The sequence below is a fragment of the Podarcis muralis genome, chromosome 12 (assembly GCF_964188315.1).
Source record: "Podarcis muralis chromosome 12, rPodMur119.hap1.1, whole genome shotgun sequence".
NCBI lineage: Eukaryota > Metazoa > Chordata > Lepidosauria > Squamata > Lacertidae > Podarcis > Podarcis muralis.
The window spans coordinates 10,737,744-10,755,501 of NC_135666.1; the positions used below are offsets into that span (position 1 = coordinate 10,737,744).

The 17,758-nt window shown below is 45.0% G+C and overlaps 1 protein-coding gene across 10 annotated transcripts in view; it reads left to right on the forward strand.

Annotated features, from left to right (window-relative positions):
- The window catches only part of LOC114607605 (sodium channel protein type 5 subunit alpha-like), a 301,831-nt gene that overhangs the window by 262,053 nt on the left and 22,020 nt on the right, over positions 1–17,758 (forward strand). For 4 of the 10 annotated variants that reach the window (XM_077936714.1, XM_077936720.1, XM_077936715.1 and 1 more), the window contains 2 exons: positions 9,042–9,164; positions 10,028–10,150. The exons of 1 other annotated variant lie outside the window; for it this stretch is intronic. In XM_077936714.1, the coding sequence (XP_077792840.1) occupies positions 9,042–9,164; positions 10,028–10,150 (246 nt within the window). Of the gene's footprint in view, positions 1–9,041; positions 9,165–9,947; positions 9,977–10,027; positions 10,151–17,758 lie in introns of all 10 variants that reach the window. 5 more of the 10 variants (XM_077936718.1, XM_077936722.1, XM_077936719.1 and 2 more) reach the window with 3 other exon arrangements.

Consider the following 17,758-nt stretch of genomic DNA (forward strand, 5'->3'; position numbering starts at 1 on the left):
TATTTATTTATAGTTGCTTCATATGCACAAGGATGGCTTTGGAGTCTGAGCCTAAATCATGTGAGGTACTTTCATGGCTGCCTTGTGCAGGATGAGAGAGTGATAGCGTGCAGGAGGAAGGGGCAGAGCTTGGGTGTTTAGTGGGAAACCACAAAGTGTGTTTCCCCTGACTATCTCTTCGTCTCAACCCCGCCCTCTACTGACCGGAGGAATGCAAGCAGCCATGTCACATGTTTTAACCTCTATCATCCGCCTATCTGTTTATTAAGTTAAACACATTTATAAGCCATTTAATGTTTTAAAAATCTCTTAAGCACTGCATAACATAAAAATAGGCAACTTAATTAAAACAAAAATACAGCATAGAATGGTAATATGAAAACCGATAAAACAGGAATTCAAGCACACAAAACAGACTCAGGGAACACCTGGGGCAAAGGAAGACTTTGGTAATATGGTGCCCTGAGCGAAGACAAAATTTGGTGCCCCACTAACTTTGGGTGGGTACCTGTAAAAATATAGGTTTATTAATATTATTACTTTGTGCCTCCTTGGCTCAGCGCCCTGTGCAGAAGAACCACCTGCTCTGCCCTAAATCCAGCACTGCCTGGGCAAAAGGGTTAGGTATATTGCTTTACAAGGTACCTGAATTAACTGATAGCAGAGGGAGCAGCACTCCACAGTACAGGGGAAGTAGCAGGAAATGCCCATTTCCACATCACCGCCCTATGATATTCTTTAGGGCAGTGACACAAGCTGAATTTCCCCAGGTGATCCCATTGATCTTTCAGGTCTGTACAGGGGCAAGTGGTCTTTCTGACATTTACTTGAAAGCATTATGAGTCAAGTTTTCTACAGTCATACCCAAAGTGACCTGTGAGCAAAAGAGGAAAAAAAACCACAACTGAACAATTAAAATAAATAAATAAAACAGCCACCAGTTACAGATGCAAGCATCATTAAAAGCAAGCAAGTGAGAACGGCAGCAACTACAAAAGCATAAAATGGTAAAAACAGGGAAATAAATCTCATTGAATGAAAAGAAGTTTTAATTTGGTTCCTAGGTATCTTATTTATTTATTTATTTATTTATTTATTTATTTATTTATTTATTTATTTATTTATTTATTGCTTGCATCTATGAGACACTTCGTGAAATAAATTCGCTAGGCATTGTTGATGTAAAAACGTAATAACATAATTGCACTGTGATACGGACGTAAACATAAGAGATCCCCAGCATAAAAGCCCAAATACCTGTACAATAAAGCAGTATACATCACATTAATGAAGGCGTCTCCTGAATCTATTTATGAGAGGGTATTCTAAGAATGAGGCCCTACCACTATAAGCATCCCATCCCCAAGAGCTGCCTCATGGGACATCTTCGAAAGAAAAGGCTCAGGAGTAAAACCTTGTCAAATCCAGCATGGAGTCCCTAAGGCAGTTGGATGGTGCCTTGCATGCCTCCTTCTGGCAACTTCTGCAGCCAAGCTGGTGCCAAACGTCTTGCTCTGCTTTCCTTTGGACCACATCAGTGAGGCCAAGAGGAGGGTCTTGTTAGATAGATAGATAGATAATTTATTATGGTCGGAGCCCAGCTTATAAAACACACTTGGGGGTACAATCCCAGAAGGAAAGCAAACATTTAAAACAATGTACAACAATAAATTTAAAATTTATAAATGTAATAAGCGTATAGACACTTAAAACTTTAAGATAAGCTACCACAGAGAGATGACCCAGAGTCACCCAAGGAACCGAGTTTGGGGATTTTCTTAACGAACTAGTTTGGGTTGGGGGATGGTCTGCGCCTACAGATCTGTACACAGAATCTGGCGATCATCCGGGTCGTCTTAAGATCTTTGTCTAACAGGAAAAGGTCAAATTTTTGCTTTTCCGGGAGGTCAGCAGCAGGGGATCAATAGTCTCACTAGCCTCTTCATAAAAGGAACATCTAAAGAACAAGTGCTCTGGGCTTCCTATATCCCCCAGTGAACAGGCACAAAGTCTCTGAGCATATGGGACTTATTTAAAGGATCCTTCCAGGACTGGCAAGGGCAGAGCGAAGCTTCTGGCGAGTGTAAAAGCCCTTCTTGCATTTTTGGATATGAGAAAGAAGAGATATGGTGCCGGTGCAGCTATATATATCTCGATTTCTCCAATTTTATAGTCGGGGCACCTTGAGCAGTCCTGTTGTCTCTCGGTGAGGGTCTTGTTGTCTGGGCAGCCCAGGACCTCCATAAACACTGCCCAGGCTTGTGCCCCGGGGAGCTCCCTTTGGTGCTGCTGACGCAGTGGTTTGACTTCACCCCCCAAAGGCACACTCCATTGTTGCTCAAGAGAGATGGATGCCAACCACAACAATACACAAATAATAGGGGAAAGTTCACACATGCCATAGTTTGTCATAGGTGGAGGAATAGGGTATGTGAGAGTGAGAGAGAGTGAGAGAGAAGAGAGAAGAGAAGGCCCACTGAACGTTCAGAAACATCCCACACCATTTGGTGGGTCACAAACAATACATGTATGATATAATCTGGAAGCAGGAAGTAAAGGTAAAGGTACCCCTGCCCGTACGGGCCAGTCTTGACAGACTCTAGGGTTGTGCGCCCATCTCACTCAAGAGGCCGGGGGCCAGCGCTGTCCAGAGACACTTCCGGGTCACGTGGCCAGCGTGACATTGCTGCTCTGGCGAGCCAGAGCCGCACACGGAAACGCCGTTTACCTTCCCGCTAGTAAGCGGTCCCTATTTATCTACTTGCACTCGAAGGTGCTTTCGAACTGCTAGGTTGGCAGGAGCAGGGACCGAGCAGCGGGAGCGCACCCCGCCGCGGGGATTCGAACCGCCGATCTTTCGATCGGCAAGCCCTAGGTGCTGAGGCTTTTACCCACAGCGCCACCCGCGTCCCGGAAGCAGGAAGAATACAGTGAATAATGTTGCACCTCTCAGTCAGACAATGCCGCTTCGCTACCAAAAGAGCAAATTCACAGTCAGTGACACTAAAAGAAGCATTTTACTAATTAGCCTCCAGGCAGTACATGTTTCCTGCCAAGAAGTTGTTAACACCAGGTGATTCAACGGAATCTGAAACTACTCTAGAAAGTGCTTAGTTTCAACATTTACATACTTAGCTCGTTCCCTGTCACAGCTGATTAGTAATAGTATTGTTTGGTCTACTTTGCTAATGATTCTTGATCTGCATATTTTCAGTCGATTCAGAGAGATTTTGGTAAGCGTTAGAATCAGCGCTTCCAGTGCTTCCGCAGGATTTAATTGCCTGGGGCTCACTTTGTATTTTAATTGAAGGCCCATCACCGCCTCCATCCTCAACACCAAATAGGGGGAAGGCGGATGGCTATTATTTTTTTATTATTACTACTATTAAAATTATTGCACACCCTTCACTAGCAGTTCCCAGGGCGGGTTACAACAATGAAACATTAAAAACAGTCAAAACAAATTACAATCACAGGAATAGGGTGGGCCCTTCAGGTGTCAAAGGCCGGGTGAAGAGGTATGCTTTAAGCATTCGCTAAAAAGTTAGATGTACCTCTGTGAGGAGGGAATTTCGCAGCTGAGGGCCTACCACGGAAAAGGCCACCACCACTGTGAACTTCTGAGGGAGGTGGAGCTACCAAGAGGGCGTCCTCAGCTGATCTTGACACCCTGGAGGGTCTGTAAGGAAGGAAGCGATATATCAGGTTTGTAGTACAGTCAGTGGTTTTTTTTCTGAGGGGACACAGGGGTATGCATATCCCTAAACATTTTGTGAATCTTAAAGTTTGGCCTCATTGAGGGGCAGTATTTCAATATGAGTAGGAAAATGAGAGTACTCCTAAACATTTTCTTAGGAAAAAAAGCACTGAGTACAGTCGTACCTTGGAAGTCAAATGGAATCCATTCTGGAAGTCCATTCAACTTCCAAAACGTTCAGAAACCTAAGCACGGCTTCTGATTGGCTGCAGGAAGCTCCTGCAGCCAATCAGAAGCTGCAGAAGCCCCGTCAGACGTTCGGCTTCCAAAAATAGTTCGCAGACCAGAACAGTCACTTCAGGGTTTGCAGCATTCAGGTGCCAAAACGTTCAAGAAATAAGCTGTTAAAAAACCAAGGTACGACTGTACATATTTGTAGTACAAAATGCTATAGAAAACCGATTCCAACAGAAGGCCTTATGATGGAGGAGACACATAGGCAAAAGATGGATGTGGAGGGAAAGTTGAAGGAGGGAAAGGCTCAGCCCCTGAGGTTCCACAGACTGCTTCCATGGCTCTCTAGGGCCACATCCACACCTTCCATTGAAATCACATGGCTTCCCCCAAAGAATCCTGTGTATGTAGTGTGTTAAGGCTGCTGGAAATCATAGCTCTGAAAGGGGGTAAACTAGAGTCCCCTTGATTCGGGGGGGGGGGGCATCTGCTTTAAATGTGGTTTAAAAGTACAGGGGTGGACATGATCTAGCTCTGTGACCTGAGCTGTCGCTTCCGATGGTTCTCCCAGGCACAATGTTCCAATTTCTGCATCTTCCCTTGGACGCAGATCTGAATGAACAGGGGACGGTCAATAATTGCCGACAAACAGAGCCCTGATGGAAATGCTCTGGTTTGTCCGGATGCCAAAAGGTATTGAGTTTTTGCTTGAGTGGATACCCAGCAACCGGTTTCCCCCAAAGCTTAACATTAAGTCACCAGCCGTGATGAGCTAAAAATGTCCGCAGCCAATGAGAGTATGAAACAGGTGGGGCCAGGATATCTATAAACGCTGAGGATTCCGGGAGGGCTCAGTGCGGAGGAAGTGAGGGTAAGGGGGGCTGAGGACAGCCTGCATATTTTTGGCCTGAATTCGCCTTGCGTGCCCTCTTCTCCGAGGCTGGGTGTCAAATAATGCCACACATCTGCAGCCATACCCCTGGGACAAATGCTAGGAAGTCTTTAATGATGTTTGAGCTTATCTTTCACTTGGCTCCGAACTGATATGAATGAGGGTCTGGAACAATAACAACATGGCCTGCTCATTATTTATGTTCTACGCCACTGTTCACCACCCAGTTATTGCCACCTTTCATTATCCTCACAACCAGTCCTGGGAGGTCAGTGAAGGTGAGAGAGAAATGGCTGCCCCATTAGCTTAGCAACTGAAAATGAGCATGTGACGTTAATGTAACTTCTAAACCAGGTTTTCTCTGCCGCTGGCTAGGTCAGTGGGTAAGTGCTGGTGGCTCCTCGCCTTTGCATTCTTGGCCCTTTATTTCCAGGACTCTTAAGCATGGCGGCCTCTTCCCATTGGAAGCTAGGCATGCAAATGGTTCTCGGTGGAAGATGGTTATTTGCATAATGGCTGCTGCTGTCGCAGGGACATTGATGGCTACCTGAATGGTAGGGTTGTAGCTCAATGGAAGATAGATAGATAGATTTATTGCGACCATTAGCCCATATCAAAAACAATACATCAGAATTTATCCATAAACAATACAATTTAAACAGTTCCAAGTTAAAACACCCATATAAAACCAATTTTACTTCAGTTAAGTAAGCACTACACACAATAAGCTCCCTCTATGTAAACCGCAATTCAAATCCATCAGATTTTGGGGGTTGTGCGTCTTAGTTCTGGCACTTATTGATGGTTCTTAAGTTTAGCTAAGCTGTCAGACAATGGAAGAACAACTGCTTCTCATGCAGTAAGTCTCAACCAATCTGCATCATCTCCAGGTCTGGCTGGGAGAGACCCCATGCTTGAAACCCTACAGACCCAGTCAGTGTGGACAATGCTGAGCTAGATGGAGTAATAGTTGGACGTAGTGTATGCCAGCTTCCTGTGTTCCTAGAATGATCAACCCCAGTGCAGTTCATAGGATCAAGGGTCCTCTCTGAGGATTCTGCTCCCTTCATCTGGAAAAGAGGCACCCAAGTGACCCTTCCATTGGGGACTGCATAGGTGTCATGGACTGGTTCGACACAGAGGAATGGTGGGAGGAACCAGCTGGGGAACCACCAAGGAAAGCAGGATCAGAACCTGGGGTCACAGGGAGAAGGCTGGGAAGAGGTGTTGGGAGCTGGGGAGGTAACAGGGCTTAGTGAGCAGGGAGAGCCTGTGGCAGAGAGAAGCCCAGAATCGGAGGCAGAAGCTGAAGCAGGTGAAGCCAAGAGGAAGAGATGAGTCAGGCTGGCGAAGAGTCATGGGTGCCTCCCACTCCTGCTGCGACAAGCTCACCTCCTCCATTGTCTTACAGAACCAGAAGAGGGCTGAAACGGGTGGAACAGTGCCAGGCCACATGCAGGAAAGATTTGGGGAAAGCCCTGGAGATGAGGGGACTTAGATGGCTGTGGAGAGGCAGGGACTTTGAGTCTTGGCAACTGAATCACGGGGTACGACCTACTGAGGATGAGCTGCTCATTAGGCCTGACACTCAGCCAACTCTGTAAAGTTTTTGCTAATAAAGAGTTAAGGTGTGATTTACTGTCGGCTCGCTCTTTGACAATAGTTTTATGCATCCACCGGTGCCGTGTGACAGCAGCTGCCATTTCACTAATCCCCATCCTCCTCTCGGATCTAGGTCCATGCCTAGCAACCAATGCTGGGTTTTGCTAGCGGAACTGACCACCTTCCCCTCCACCCCAGCTTCCTAACAGTACTTCTTCCAGCTGCATTGGCAAGTAAGTTCAGATCAGGAAGAAAAAGTGGTCAGCCTTGCAGCCTCACGGGGCTCTGGGGTGTTATCCTGTGCAGAAACGGATGCTTTACTCATCCAAGAGATTATGGCCACCCAAGTTGACGTAGCATTGAGAATCTTGCCTTTACTTTTCTCTTGGAGAACTTTTGTTATTGGGCATCATACAAATGTTGTAAATGGGAATTGTGATTAATAGGAACAATGTGTGAAGTGAGACCGCAAGCATTTCCAGAGGCATAAAACCAATTCCATACAAATTACTAGAAGGCGCATGGAAGTCTTGCATTTGGAAGCACTGCTGTGTGGCATTCTAGCAGGACAGGATTATGGATGCAACATTCATCGGGAGAGAGAGGCTCAGGCAGATGTGTTGGAAAGAATCAGGTCTTGCTTAACAAGCTTGCATTGGGGGGGGGGAGCGGTGGGGGGGCAGGGAAGCTCTCTTTGAAAAGTGCTGACTTCCGCGTTTGCCTGGGCTATGTGGGGCAGTCAGCACGGATTTTGAAAGCTGTTTGATTATTTTAAAAATATCTTCCGAGGTCACATTTAATCAAGTCCAAAGCGCCAAGCCTATACGGTTGAGGTTTCTCCTATGAATAAAATTTGACAGGGAGAAATGAAATACCTCCAAAATCAACAGCGGAGTATTTAGTCAACTCACCTCAACCTATGGACTGTGTCCAAGGCTTCAAAGAGTTGCCAGCTATTGCAGCCTTTCCCTGCCTAATCCGTAGAACAGACACCTGATAAATCTATGTCAGGAGGACAGCAGCACCTGTAATGAGAGCCAGTGTGGTGTAGTGGTTAAGAGCAGTAGTCTCATAATCTGGTGAACCGGGTTTGATTCCCCGCTCCACATGCAGCTCCTGGGTGACCTTAGGCTAGTCACACTTCTCTGAAGTCTCTCAGCCCCACTCACCTCACAGAGTGTTTGTTGTGGGGGAGGAAGGGAAAGGAGAATGTTAGCCGCTTTGAGACTCCTTCGGGTAGTGATAAAGCCGGATATCAAATCCAAACTCTTCTTCTTCTTCTAGTGCATTTCACGGTTTAAGTGTACAAGAGTCATAGTTGGAAGGGACCCTTTGGGTTGTCTAGTCTAACCCCCTGCAATGCAGGGACTGTGGGCATTCTGCAGGCAAAGCAGGCGTCCTCCCACCCAGCTGTGCCTCCTTCCCAAGGTTTTGACTTACTCATGAATGAATTAGGTGCACAAGTCAATGAAATGAGGGTGCCCCTGTTGCATCTAGTTACTTTAATCAATTCAGCTGTTGGTTTTGTGAATCGCTCTTCCTCCCAAGGGAGCCCAGGACAAGGTACGTTAAAGACTGAATCAGCAGAGTTCATCTTGTAAAGATAAGCATAACAAATCACCACATAAAACGATAAAATAGCCATAAAATCAGAACGATAAACACAAGCCAACCAGCAGCTGGGTACTAAAACAACCTAATTTGATTTGTAAAAACCTTGTGACGGTGAGGAGGAAGACTGGGGAGTACTTGGGGCAGAAAACTGGGGGGCGGGGTGGAGAAAATTGAAAAATTGGAGCGGAGGCTTCTTGGGACAAGCCACAGTGGCAGCACCTCCCCCCTTTTAAAATTACCATTTGGCCACTGTCCCAAGAGGTGGTGATGGGCCTCTCCTGGTGGCCCAACAGGTGGCTATGTTTTGTCTGATTGTCTCTTTGGAATGACACTATCAAGTAGATCCACTAGCTAGCACAATGATTTCCACCTGTGCAGCAGAACTTCCCTCCCCTCCCTTCTCCCCTCACATCTCCTGTACTCTCCCCAAATCTGCTCTGGAGGATTGGAAGAAAACCTACAACAAATTGGGGGAAATGCAAGGGGAGGAGAGGGAGGGGAAGTTCTGCTGCCCACTCAAAAGTCCTTGAGCCAGCAGATCTGCTTCTTTGGATACTGTCCTGTATTGTGTTGTACCTGAGGCATTGTTGGGAGCAAGGAAGATGGCAGCCACACTGCCACTTATCCTGGTAGGTCCCCTGTCCCAACCCCAATGTCTAAATTTTATTCCCACCCTCCAATTTATTCCCACCCAGATTTTGACCTTCCACCACTCTTTCATCCCAGAGCTGAATGTTTAGTTGGACATTCGTTCCACTGCACAGCCCACTTTAAGCACTTTCGTGAGCTACGTGGCACCAATGGAGCAGACGCTTCGTTAGAAACGTAGCCCCTGTTCGCTCACATCCTACACCTGCACTTGTATCAAAATGGCCTAGTGACTTTACCTGGGTTCTCAGAATCTTCCCCCGATTGTGCTGTTCCTATTTTCTCTCTGTGTCTCTTCCTTTCTCTCTTTGCTCGCCTTGACCAATAATTTCAAATTCCATTCGATCTGCACAGATTTCAGTTATTTGCCAGATAGGATCAATTCTCGGCTATGACCACCTGGCCGCTATGAAATCCCTCAGGACGCTGAGGGCCTTGAGGCCCCTCCGAGCCCTGTCCCGATTTGAGAGCATAAGGGTAAGGGTTGTCGTCTTTCAGTGTCTATGAAGTGTGTTCACCTCCAGTAATCAGCACCTTCTCTCTCTTTCCCACAGGTTAACGGGCCATCAAGTCTTTCCTTAAGGTGGCCCATGGCGGCTTCATTTTGCTAATCCAAAGCAAGGCAATGGGTACAGTTCTTTATAGAGAAGGGTGTAACATAGTGACACAGATCCAACACCATTTAAAACACACACACACACACAACAAAATTGGGTATTACAGAGATACATCACAGGCTATGGCATTCTTTTTCAAAGGATCGTAATAAATGGCTGGGTCTTGCAAAGTGATTCATTTTGAGGGCACAAAATTACAGTGTTTGCATAATTTAATAATGGGAGCTGTGCCCACATCTCTGCTGTTTCCATTCAATTATATAAAAAAAATTCAAATCAACTGCACACACAAAAAGTTTGTGTTTCAGGAAAACACTGCCAGAATTAAATTTTGCTGGTCCTTCTTCCTTCCTTTTTCTGACCAACTTTTGACATCAGTTGGAGCTCCATGTGGTCACCTTGAGGAAAGTAAGACAACATTTAAGATGGGGGTTCCCTCTGGTTTTGAAGTCTTGTGGTTTCATTTTGCACTGGAAATCAGTGAATGGGTCTATATCCTGAAGGTCTCCTGGAAGTGATTTTTATACATGAGAATGCTGATGGGGTTGTTTTGCCCCTGCCTTCGTGCTGGGTTAATGCTATATATTTTCCCTCCTTTTAGGCTCTTTCTTCATCAGTTGATTAACCAGGCTTATCTTTACAGGTGAAAATCCAGAGAAGAGAAGCTGAATGGTAGGATTTGTGCTAATGGTTTGGACTTTTCCATTTTGTGTCTCCATTCAGGTCTCATTAGTAAGCCTCATAGCTAGTACACTTGGATACTCCGAAATGGGTCCCATTAAATCCCTTAGGACCCTCAGAGCTCTGAGACCCTTAAGAGCACTATCACGATTTGAAGGGATGAGGGTAAGATTCAGTTAAAACAACAACCCACATGACCCATCATTGAAGCCCATCTGTCCACGGACATCCACAGCATGTTGTGAGGGCCATCATTCCTTCCTTCCTTCCTTCCATCATTTGTTCATTCCTTAGTTGTGTTTTTGTTTTCGTTTTTCATCCTAAGCTGTAAATGAAACAATTGATAAATGCCATATGTTGCAATATACCCCCTTTTTCGCCTCCCTCCTCCTCTGATAAATTCATCCAGCTTGCTTGTAGGAGTAGCTTCAGCTTTGACTGATGCCCACCCTGGTGGATTCCCTTACGAGCTAATCCTGCCGCATTCCTTGTCCTACAGCACTTTACAAACACATTTCAGGCTGGGCGCACATCTGGCTGACAAACCTGCCTCAGTAATGAGGTGCTCCAAAGAAAACAATTTGGCTTCTCCAGCTTTAAGGTGGCCTTTTGTGCACCCACAAAAGCTGCCAGAAGGTGAGGCAAGTGTTGCCGTCAACCAGACCCCTCACAGAAAGGCTGCCTTTGGGTGTTACAGCAAACCATGGTTCATAGTGATGCGAAGGAGCCTAGGTGAGCCCCCTATCCATGCATTTCCCCCTTTTCTCCTCCAGCACAGCTACAAAGTGGAGTCCAGAAACTTTTGCTTCCACTTTTGATTAACCACTGATATCAGAACCCTAAACGATAGTATTAACTGTGATTTGTTTGAACAAGCCAGCTTCATAAACCATGGTTTGAAGTTCACATTTCAAACCAGCCATGGTTAAAAATAAACCACTGGTTAAGCAAAAACCAGAGCTGCTCTCCTCCAGAGCTGCCATAAGAAGGAAGAAGGCTTTGCTTCTGGGAGGGGAGGAAGAGTATATAAGCCTGCATCTCGTTCTTGCCTTGCTAAACTATGGTTTGGCATGATGTCCAAATTGGTACACTATATAGTTCTACGGTTCCTCATTCCTACTATATCCTGCATTAAGAGTTAACATAGACAGATAAGATTTCTCTTCTGCCTGAAGCTATTTATTTGAACAAGGCTCTAAATGCAGAGAGCCATCCCCACGTTAGGAAAAGATCTCACCTATCTAGCATGTGTGCCACTCCTGCTTCTGTGACTACCAAATAGCCACACATTGGAAGTAATATTTGCAAAGGGCTGGGAAACTGGGCAGTTTAAATCCAGCTGTTCTGGGCTTCGTGGATGTAGGTGTTAGGCAAATGTTATGTCTCAAGTGTGCCCAAGGAGAGGGCATGGCATGAGGGCACCACCCAATTTCCAGGGCACATACATTCCCTACACTTATAGACTCATCTAAACCAAGATATTTTACTCCTTCAGTCTGTATCTAGGCCAGCGCATGAGCTGATTAACATTTTGCTGCTTGAACTCAGCTACCGAAAACCCCCCACATTTAAATGGCGTAATAAAACCATAGGGCACCCGCTGCAAATGGTGCACATGGGTTGAAATGGGCTAGCCGCCCAATAAACCAACGCCAAGGCAGTGTTAAGAGAAAGATTAGGCTCCCAGTGCCATGTTTGTTCACAAGAACCCAGCCACTGAAAGTACATACATGTGACGTCCCTAACCCACAAGTCAGATATTTCTCGAACCTAAAAATGTCAAATGCACGAATCAGCCATAAGTTATATTGGCTACAACAGCCTTCCTCAACCTGGTGCTCTTGAGGAGTTTTGAATTGCCATAGGAATGCTAATACATTTGAGTGCCTGGGAGCCATCTTTCAGAAGACAATACCAAACATCTTTTCATGTTTGCTGTTGCCAGTCTTTCTGAGGCTTTTTTTGTCTCCTCCGCTGCATACATTTAGGGCTCATCCACACTTTTGGCCCTTTACTTTCTATGTGCACGTCTGTGCTTTAAAGCGCTGTGTTTGAACCCCCTTTTTCCATTCTTCCCAGTAGCTTTTTAACACTAAATTTGAACAAACGGCAATTCAGGTTTTCCTGAATTGTTTTGCTCCCATTCAGCAGTAAAGAGTGGGTTTTCACGGGGAATAAAAAAGCATTCAGACATAGAAATGTAGTGTTGGAAGGGATCCCGAGGATCATCTAGTCCAACCTTCTGCAATGCCAGAATCTTTTGCCCAATTTGGGTCTCGAACCCAGGACCCAGAGATTAAGAGTCTCATGCTGTACCGACTGAGCTACCATCATGGTGCTTTAAAGTGCAGGCCTGTGACTAGAAACGCAGCACAAAAGGAAGTCTGGATGAGCCCTCAAAGCATTCTATTCCACTTTAAGAGTTACGGTTTTCCCCTGAGAATCCTGGGAACTATCATTGGTAAGGGAGCTGAGAATCCTTAGGAAACGCTGAAACTCCAGTTCCCAAGATTTTGGGCATGGGGGATCCATGACTCTTAAAGAGGAATAAGAGCGCTTTAAATGTATGGGGTGGATGTGGCCATAGTTTGCATCCTGGCTCTAGAGTTTACCAGGCCTGGCAGACATTTAACACACAGCACTGATCTTTATGTAGGATTAAGGATTGAGAATGGATCCTGGGGCTGTGCTGTTTTTCCCTATAGCCTCTCGTACACAAATTCATTTTCACACCCTTTACCAAATTTCAATTTCTAAAAACCCAAATAACCCATAACCAGGTGGAAAATTTTCCCCAAAAGACAGTGTGCGCTACAGCTGCATTTAAATGTGAACATAAAAGAAATGTGGCCAAATCATTTGGAGGATTCCTGCTCAAGAAATGGCTGGATTAGCTGCGCTTGCCATGCATGCCATTCCCTGCGCCTATCTCTCCTTTTTTCCATTTCATTGCACATGTCACTTGCCATCCCATAAACAGTGTGTGCATGTTTACATTCGGGCCATTTGCATGCAGGAATCGGAAGCATTGGCTTTACATGATGAGTCGCACCTTGCTCATTCCTATTCATGGCTTGTGACATCCTGTGGCCTGCTGTTTGCTTGGACCCACGCAATGGGTGAAGGATCCTGCCTTCAGCTGGGAAGGTGGAATTGATGGTCTTCTGCCCCGCTTCCCGTTCTGTGTTTCTGTGTTTGCCGTGTTTGAAGCTCCCCTCTATTTCCAAGAGTTCTGAGCTAGATGCATGTAAATAGTGGTGATGCAAACCACAAAGTTCAAATTCGGAAACAAAAAGTGCAGATTTCCGTTGTGCAAATGCATTGTCAAAAACAACAAAATGTTTTCTTTTTAAGAAAAGAAAAGGAGCGTTTGCAATAAGCAGATACGGCTGTTTCTCCCCACCCTCCTTTTAAAGCAAATGCTCACAAATGTGCCAAATTATCATTGCTAGCATGTGATGTTCTGTCAAATATGTAAATGTTTGGAAGAAAGAGTTTGCGTTTGAAGCCCATGGCTTGCTTTCCTTCAAAGCACCTTTGCAATTGGAGATGTAGACATTAATATGCTTGTTTACGCCCTCACTTGTTTGTGAACATAGCATTTGTGTGTGTGTGTGCAGGATTGCAATTCCTTCTGTATTTTTTTGGTTCCCTTGTGCATGTCTGTGCCATATTTGCATATATAATTTTCTGTCTAGGAAAGCATTTGGATCAATGTTGCTTGTAAGAATCATTTTGTCAGGATTCCACAATTGTATGATTCTGTGTAATTCTCATCGGCCCCAGCTGCTGGGTGCTGGCACCACTTAGGGGAAGGCTGGTACAAAGTGTTAATGTACTCTGGAAAATATGTCATAGGGTCAGATCAGCCAACCTGGTGCCCTCCATATGTTTAGGACGTTTATTTACCACTCCCTTTCCTTTGTTAAGCCACCTCTGTCAATCAAACAAACGTGCAAGATGTTTAAAAGGGGCATAATGCCTTTGTTCAGATGCACTGGTTATATGGGGACGTGGGTGGCGCTGTGGGTAAAAGCCTCAGCGCCTAGGGCTTGCCGATCGAAAGGTCGGTGGTTTGAATCCCCGCGGCAGGGTGCGCTCCCGTTGTTCGGTCCCAGCGCCTGCCAACCTAGCAGTTCGAAAGCACCCCCGGGTGCAAGTAGATAAATAGGGACCGCTTACTAGCGGGAAGGTAAACAGCGTTTCTGTGTGCGGCTCTGGCTCGCCAGAGCAGCAATGTCACGCTGGCCACGTGACCCGGAAAGTGTCTCCGGACAGCGCTGGCCCCCGGCCTCTTGAGTGAGATGGGCGCACAACCCTAGAGTCTGTCAAGACTGGCCCATACGGGCAGGGGTACCTTTACCTTTACTTTTACTGGTTATATGAGTGTGTCTGAGTTATGTTCATTTTGGTATACTAAAAGTGCAAAGATCAATGCAGAGATAATGACATCGGTCAATGCCCATTTTGCCGAATCCATTTCTTCTGCAGCTGCTTACAATTTGGGCACCCTAAAAACTGCTGTGAAGCCTCTTAGTCCTGCAGGTTCTTCTAATTATTACCTCTTAAGAGTCATCAAATTTCAGGGCTTGGGCAGCCTACACAGGTTTTCTTTTAAAGCAGGATTTCAGCTTCCAAGTATAGTGGAGCTTAGTCCCATTTGTTATATTCTTGCCTGCTGCTAAGCTGACACTGCAGGTTTAGGTGGAAATCCTAGACATACTTCCCCAGGAGTAAATCCCACTGGGCTCAGTGGGGCTTACTTCTGAGTAGACTTACATAGGATTGCACTGTTCGTTAGGGGTTTTTTTTAGTTTTCTCTGCTTTGAGAAATCATTTGAATCAAAAAGTGAGAAGTCATCAGATAAATAAAATCATCACTTGGCTGTGTGTGTGTGTGTGTGTGTGTGTGTGTTTTTAAAATCAAGGCTGCTTTTCAGCTGTTGCAATTCTCCCACCCCAAAAGGGATTTACATGAAAGAACAAAATGAAATGAGACAACACCATGTAACACAAATTAAAGCACAGATTAGGTCCAGTGTTAGTTATACTCAGATTAAACCCACTTAAATAAGTGGACATGACAAATTTAGGCCCATTAATTTCCATAGGTTTACTCTGAGTAAAACATTGGTGAGACAATCCATAAATCTTAAAAAGCAAAAGTTAAAAAAATTCAGTTGTATATTGCCAAGCCATGCAAATAGTAGTAGTAGTAGTAGTAGTAGTACAGTAATGATTTTATTATTTATATCCCTCCCATCTGGCTGGGTTCCCTCAGCCACTCTGGGCAGCTTCCAGCACATAAAAATATAATAATAAAATGTCAAAGATTTAAAACTTCCTGATACAGGGCTGCCTTCAGATGCCTTCTGAACATTGTGTAGTTCTATAATAATAATGAATTAATTAAGATTTAGAATGTATTCACTGCTTGCGCAAATGCCACCAGGAATGGAGCTTGTACTATAAAAGGGAATTATTATTATTATTATTATTATTATTATTATTATTATTATTATTTATTATTTGTACCCCGCCCATCTGGCTGGGTTTCCCCAGCCACTCTGGGCGGCTTCCATAGAAACCAAAGATACAGTAAAATATCACAGATTAAAAACTTCCCTGAAGGGAAGTTCTTCCGTTAGGAAACCACCACAAAAAAGGCCCTGCCTGGCGCTCTAAACCAACTGAACCTCTGCATAATGTCTCTGTTAAAATCATACTTTATGTTCATTTTAACAAGGTCCATAATTTTATCTTATTTAAGCAAAACATCTGGAGGGCCGAGGTTGAGGAAGCCTGATATACATAGGTGCAAATTTAGAAAGAATTATTATCAGTTAAATAGGACAAACAGTACATTTCTGCCTGGTGGGAAAGAGCAGCAGGCCTGTTTGCCCTCAAAACAGAGGGTTGTTGTCTGTAAAGTTGGGCACAGGACCGCCCTAAAAATTGAGGATAATTTAGTTGTGATTTGAACACAAGCCTCCTATTTCACGACCAAGGCAGACAACTACTTTCTGACTCTGTGTATGTGTTACTGCTAGGGAGGGAAGAATCTGTTTGGTCCCAGCTTTTCTCAATCTTAAAATCAGCCCTCCACATTTTGCAGCAATTTGCAAGCTTAAAGAAAAAACATCCTCATGAAAATTCATTAGCATTTTAGTGCAAGTTTTCCCCTAATTAACACAATTCTATATGCAGTTTATGGGACGCGGGTGGCGCTGTGGGTAAAACCTCAGCGACTAGGACTTGCCGATCGCATGGTCGGCGGTTCGAATCCCCGCGGCGGGGTGCGCTCCCGTTGCTTGGTCCCAGCGCCTGCCAACCTAGCAGTTCGAAAGCACCCCCGGGTGCAAGTAGATAAATAGGGACTGCTTACTGGCGGGAAGGTAAACGGCGTTTCCGTGTGCTGCGCTGGCTTGCCAGATGCAGCTTTGTCACGCTGGCCACGTGACCTGGAAGTGTCTTCGGACAGCGCTGGCTCCCGGTCTCTAGAGTGAGATGAGCGCACAACCCTAGAGTCTGTCAAGACTGGCCCATACCGGCAGGGGTACCTTTACCTTTATATGCAGTTTAGACTAATGTACATATTTTTTCAAGCATATGCATTTTTGTACGCTATTTTCACAAATACCTTCATTTTATGCACCTTTTTCCTGAATAATTGCATTTTTGCATGTTTTGGTTGGAGAACTGCATCACAAAAATCAGATAAGTGCAAATTTCAGTGACGAGCTGTGTTTCAGTTCGCATGTGGTTTCCGAAAGTGCGAATCTGATACATTCAGCTGTAAATGTGTTGCGAGTCGAATTTCTCCTCCATCCCTCATGCCTGCTGTGCTGGACTGGCCTCTTTTCTTCCTCTCTTGGTGCGTTTACTTGGTGAGATTCGAGTGGGGAATAATTACAAACACACGCCCCAGGAAAATCAAGTCATTTTATTTTTAGTAGATTTAGCCACACTTAAACCATGGCTTACGGACAGTAAAACTGAGCATTATTACCAGCTGACGATATGCTCTAGAGTGCGGAAGGAAATTCAGCCCCTCTAAGAGATGTATTAAGTAGTTTTAATACCCAAGTACAAATACATCAAGCGGGAAGGATGATAATAGCTCGTAGGTTCATTCTGTGGGAACACATTATGAGACAATAGCCTAGTTTCCAAGTGAATGCATGGACTTGGTGAAACTTCTTTGAAGTTAATGGGGCCTATGATGGTGGGCCAGTCAGAGCATCAGGACTGAATGTGAAGGGAAGGTACCTTGAGGCAAGAGTCAAATGAAGTTTCCCCATCCTTGATCTCTGTGAATACACCTAGGTAGTTGCTCCATCCCTCGCCCTCCTTCCTGTTTTTATTTTAAACTCTTGCTCAGGACTGGTTCATGCAGTGGTGGGCTACACAATGAGATATTGAACTGTGGCACACACAGTAGAGTAGGTTGCCGAGGGCTATTGTCAAAACTTGCCCAAGCTCAGAGACAGCATAATAATAATAATAATAACAATAATAATAATTTATTATTTATACCCCAGCCACTCTGGGCGGCTTCCAACAAAATATTAAAATACCATAATACACCAAACATTAAAAGCTTCCCTAAACAGGGCTGCCTTCAGATGTCTTCTGAAAGTCTGGTAGTTGTTTTTCTCTTTGACATCTAGTGGGAGGGCGTTCCACAGGGCAGGTGCCACTACCGAGAAGGCCCTCTGCCTGGTTCCCTGTAACTTGACTTCTCGCAGCAAGGGAACCGCCAGAAGGCCCTCG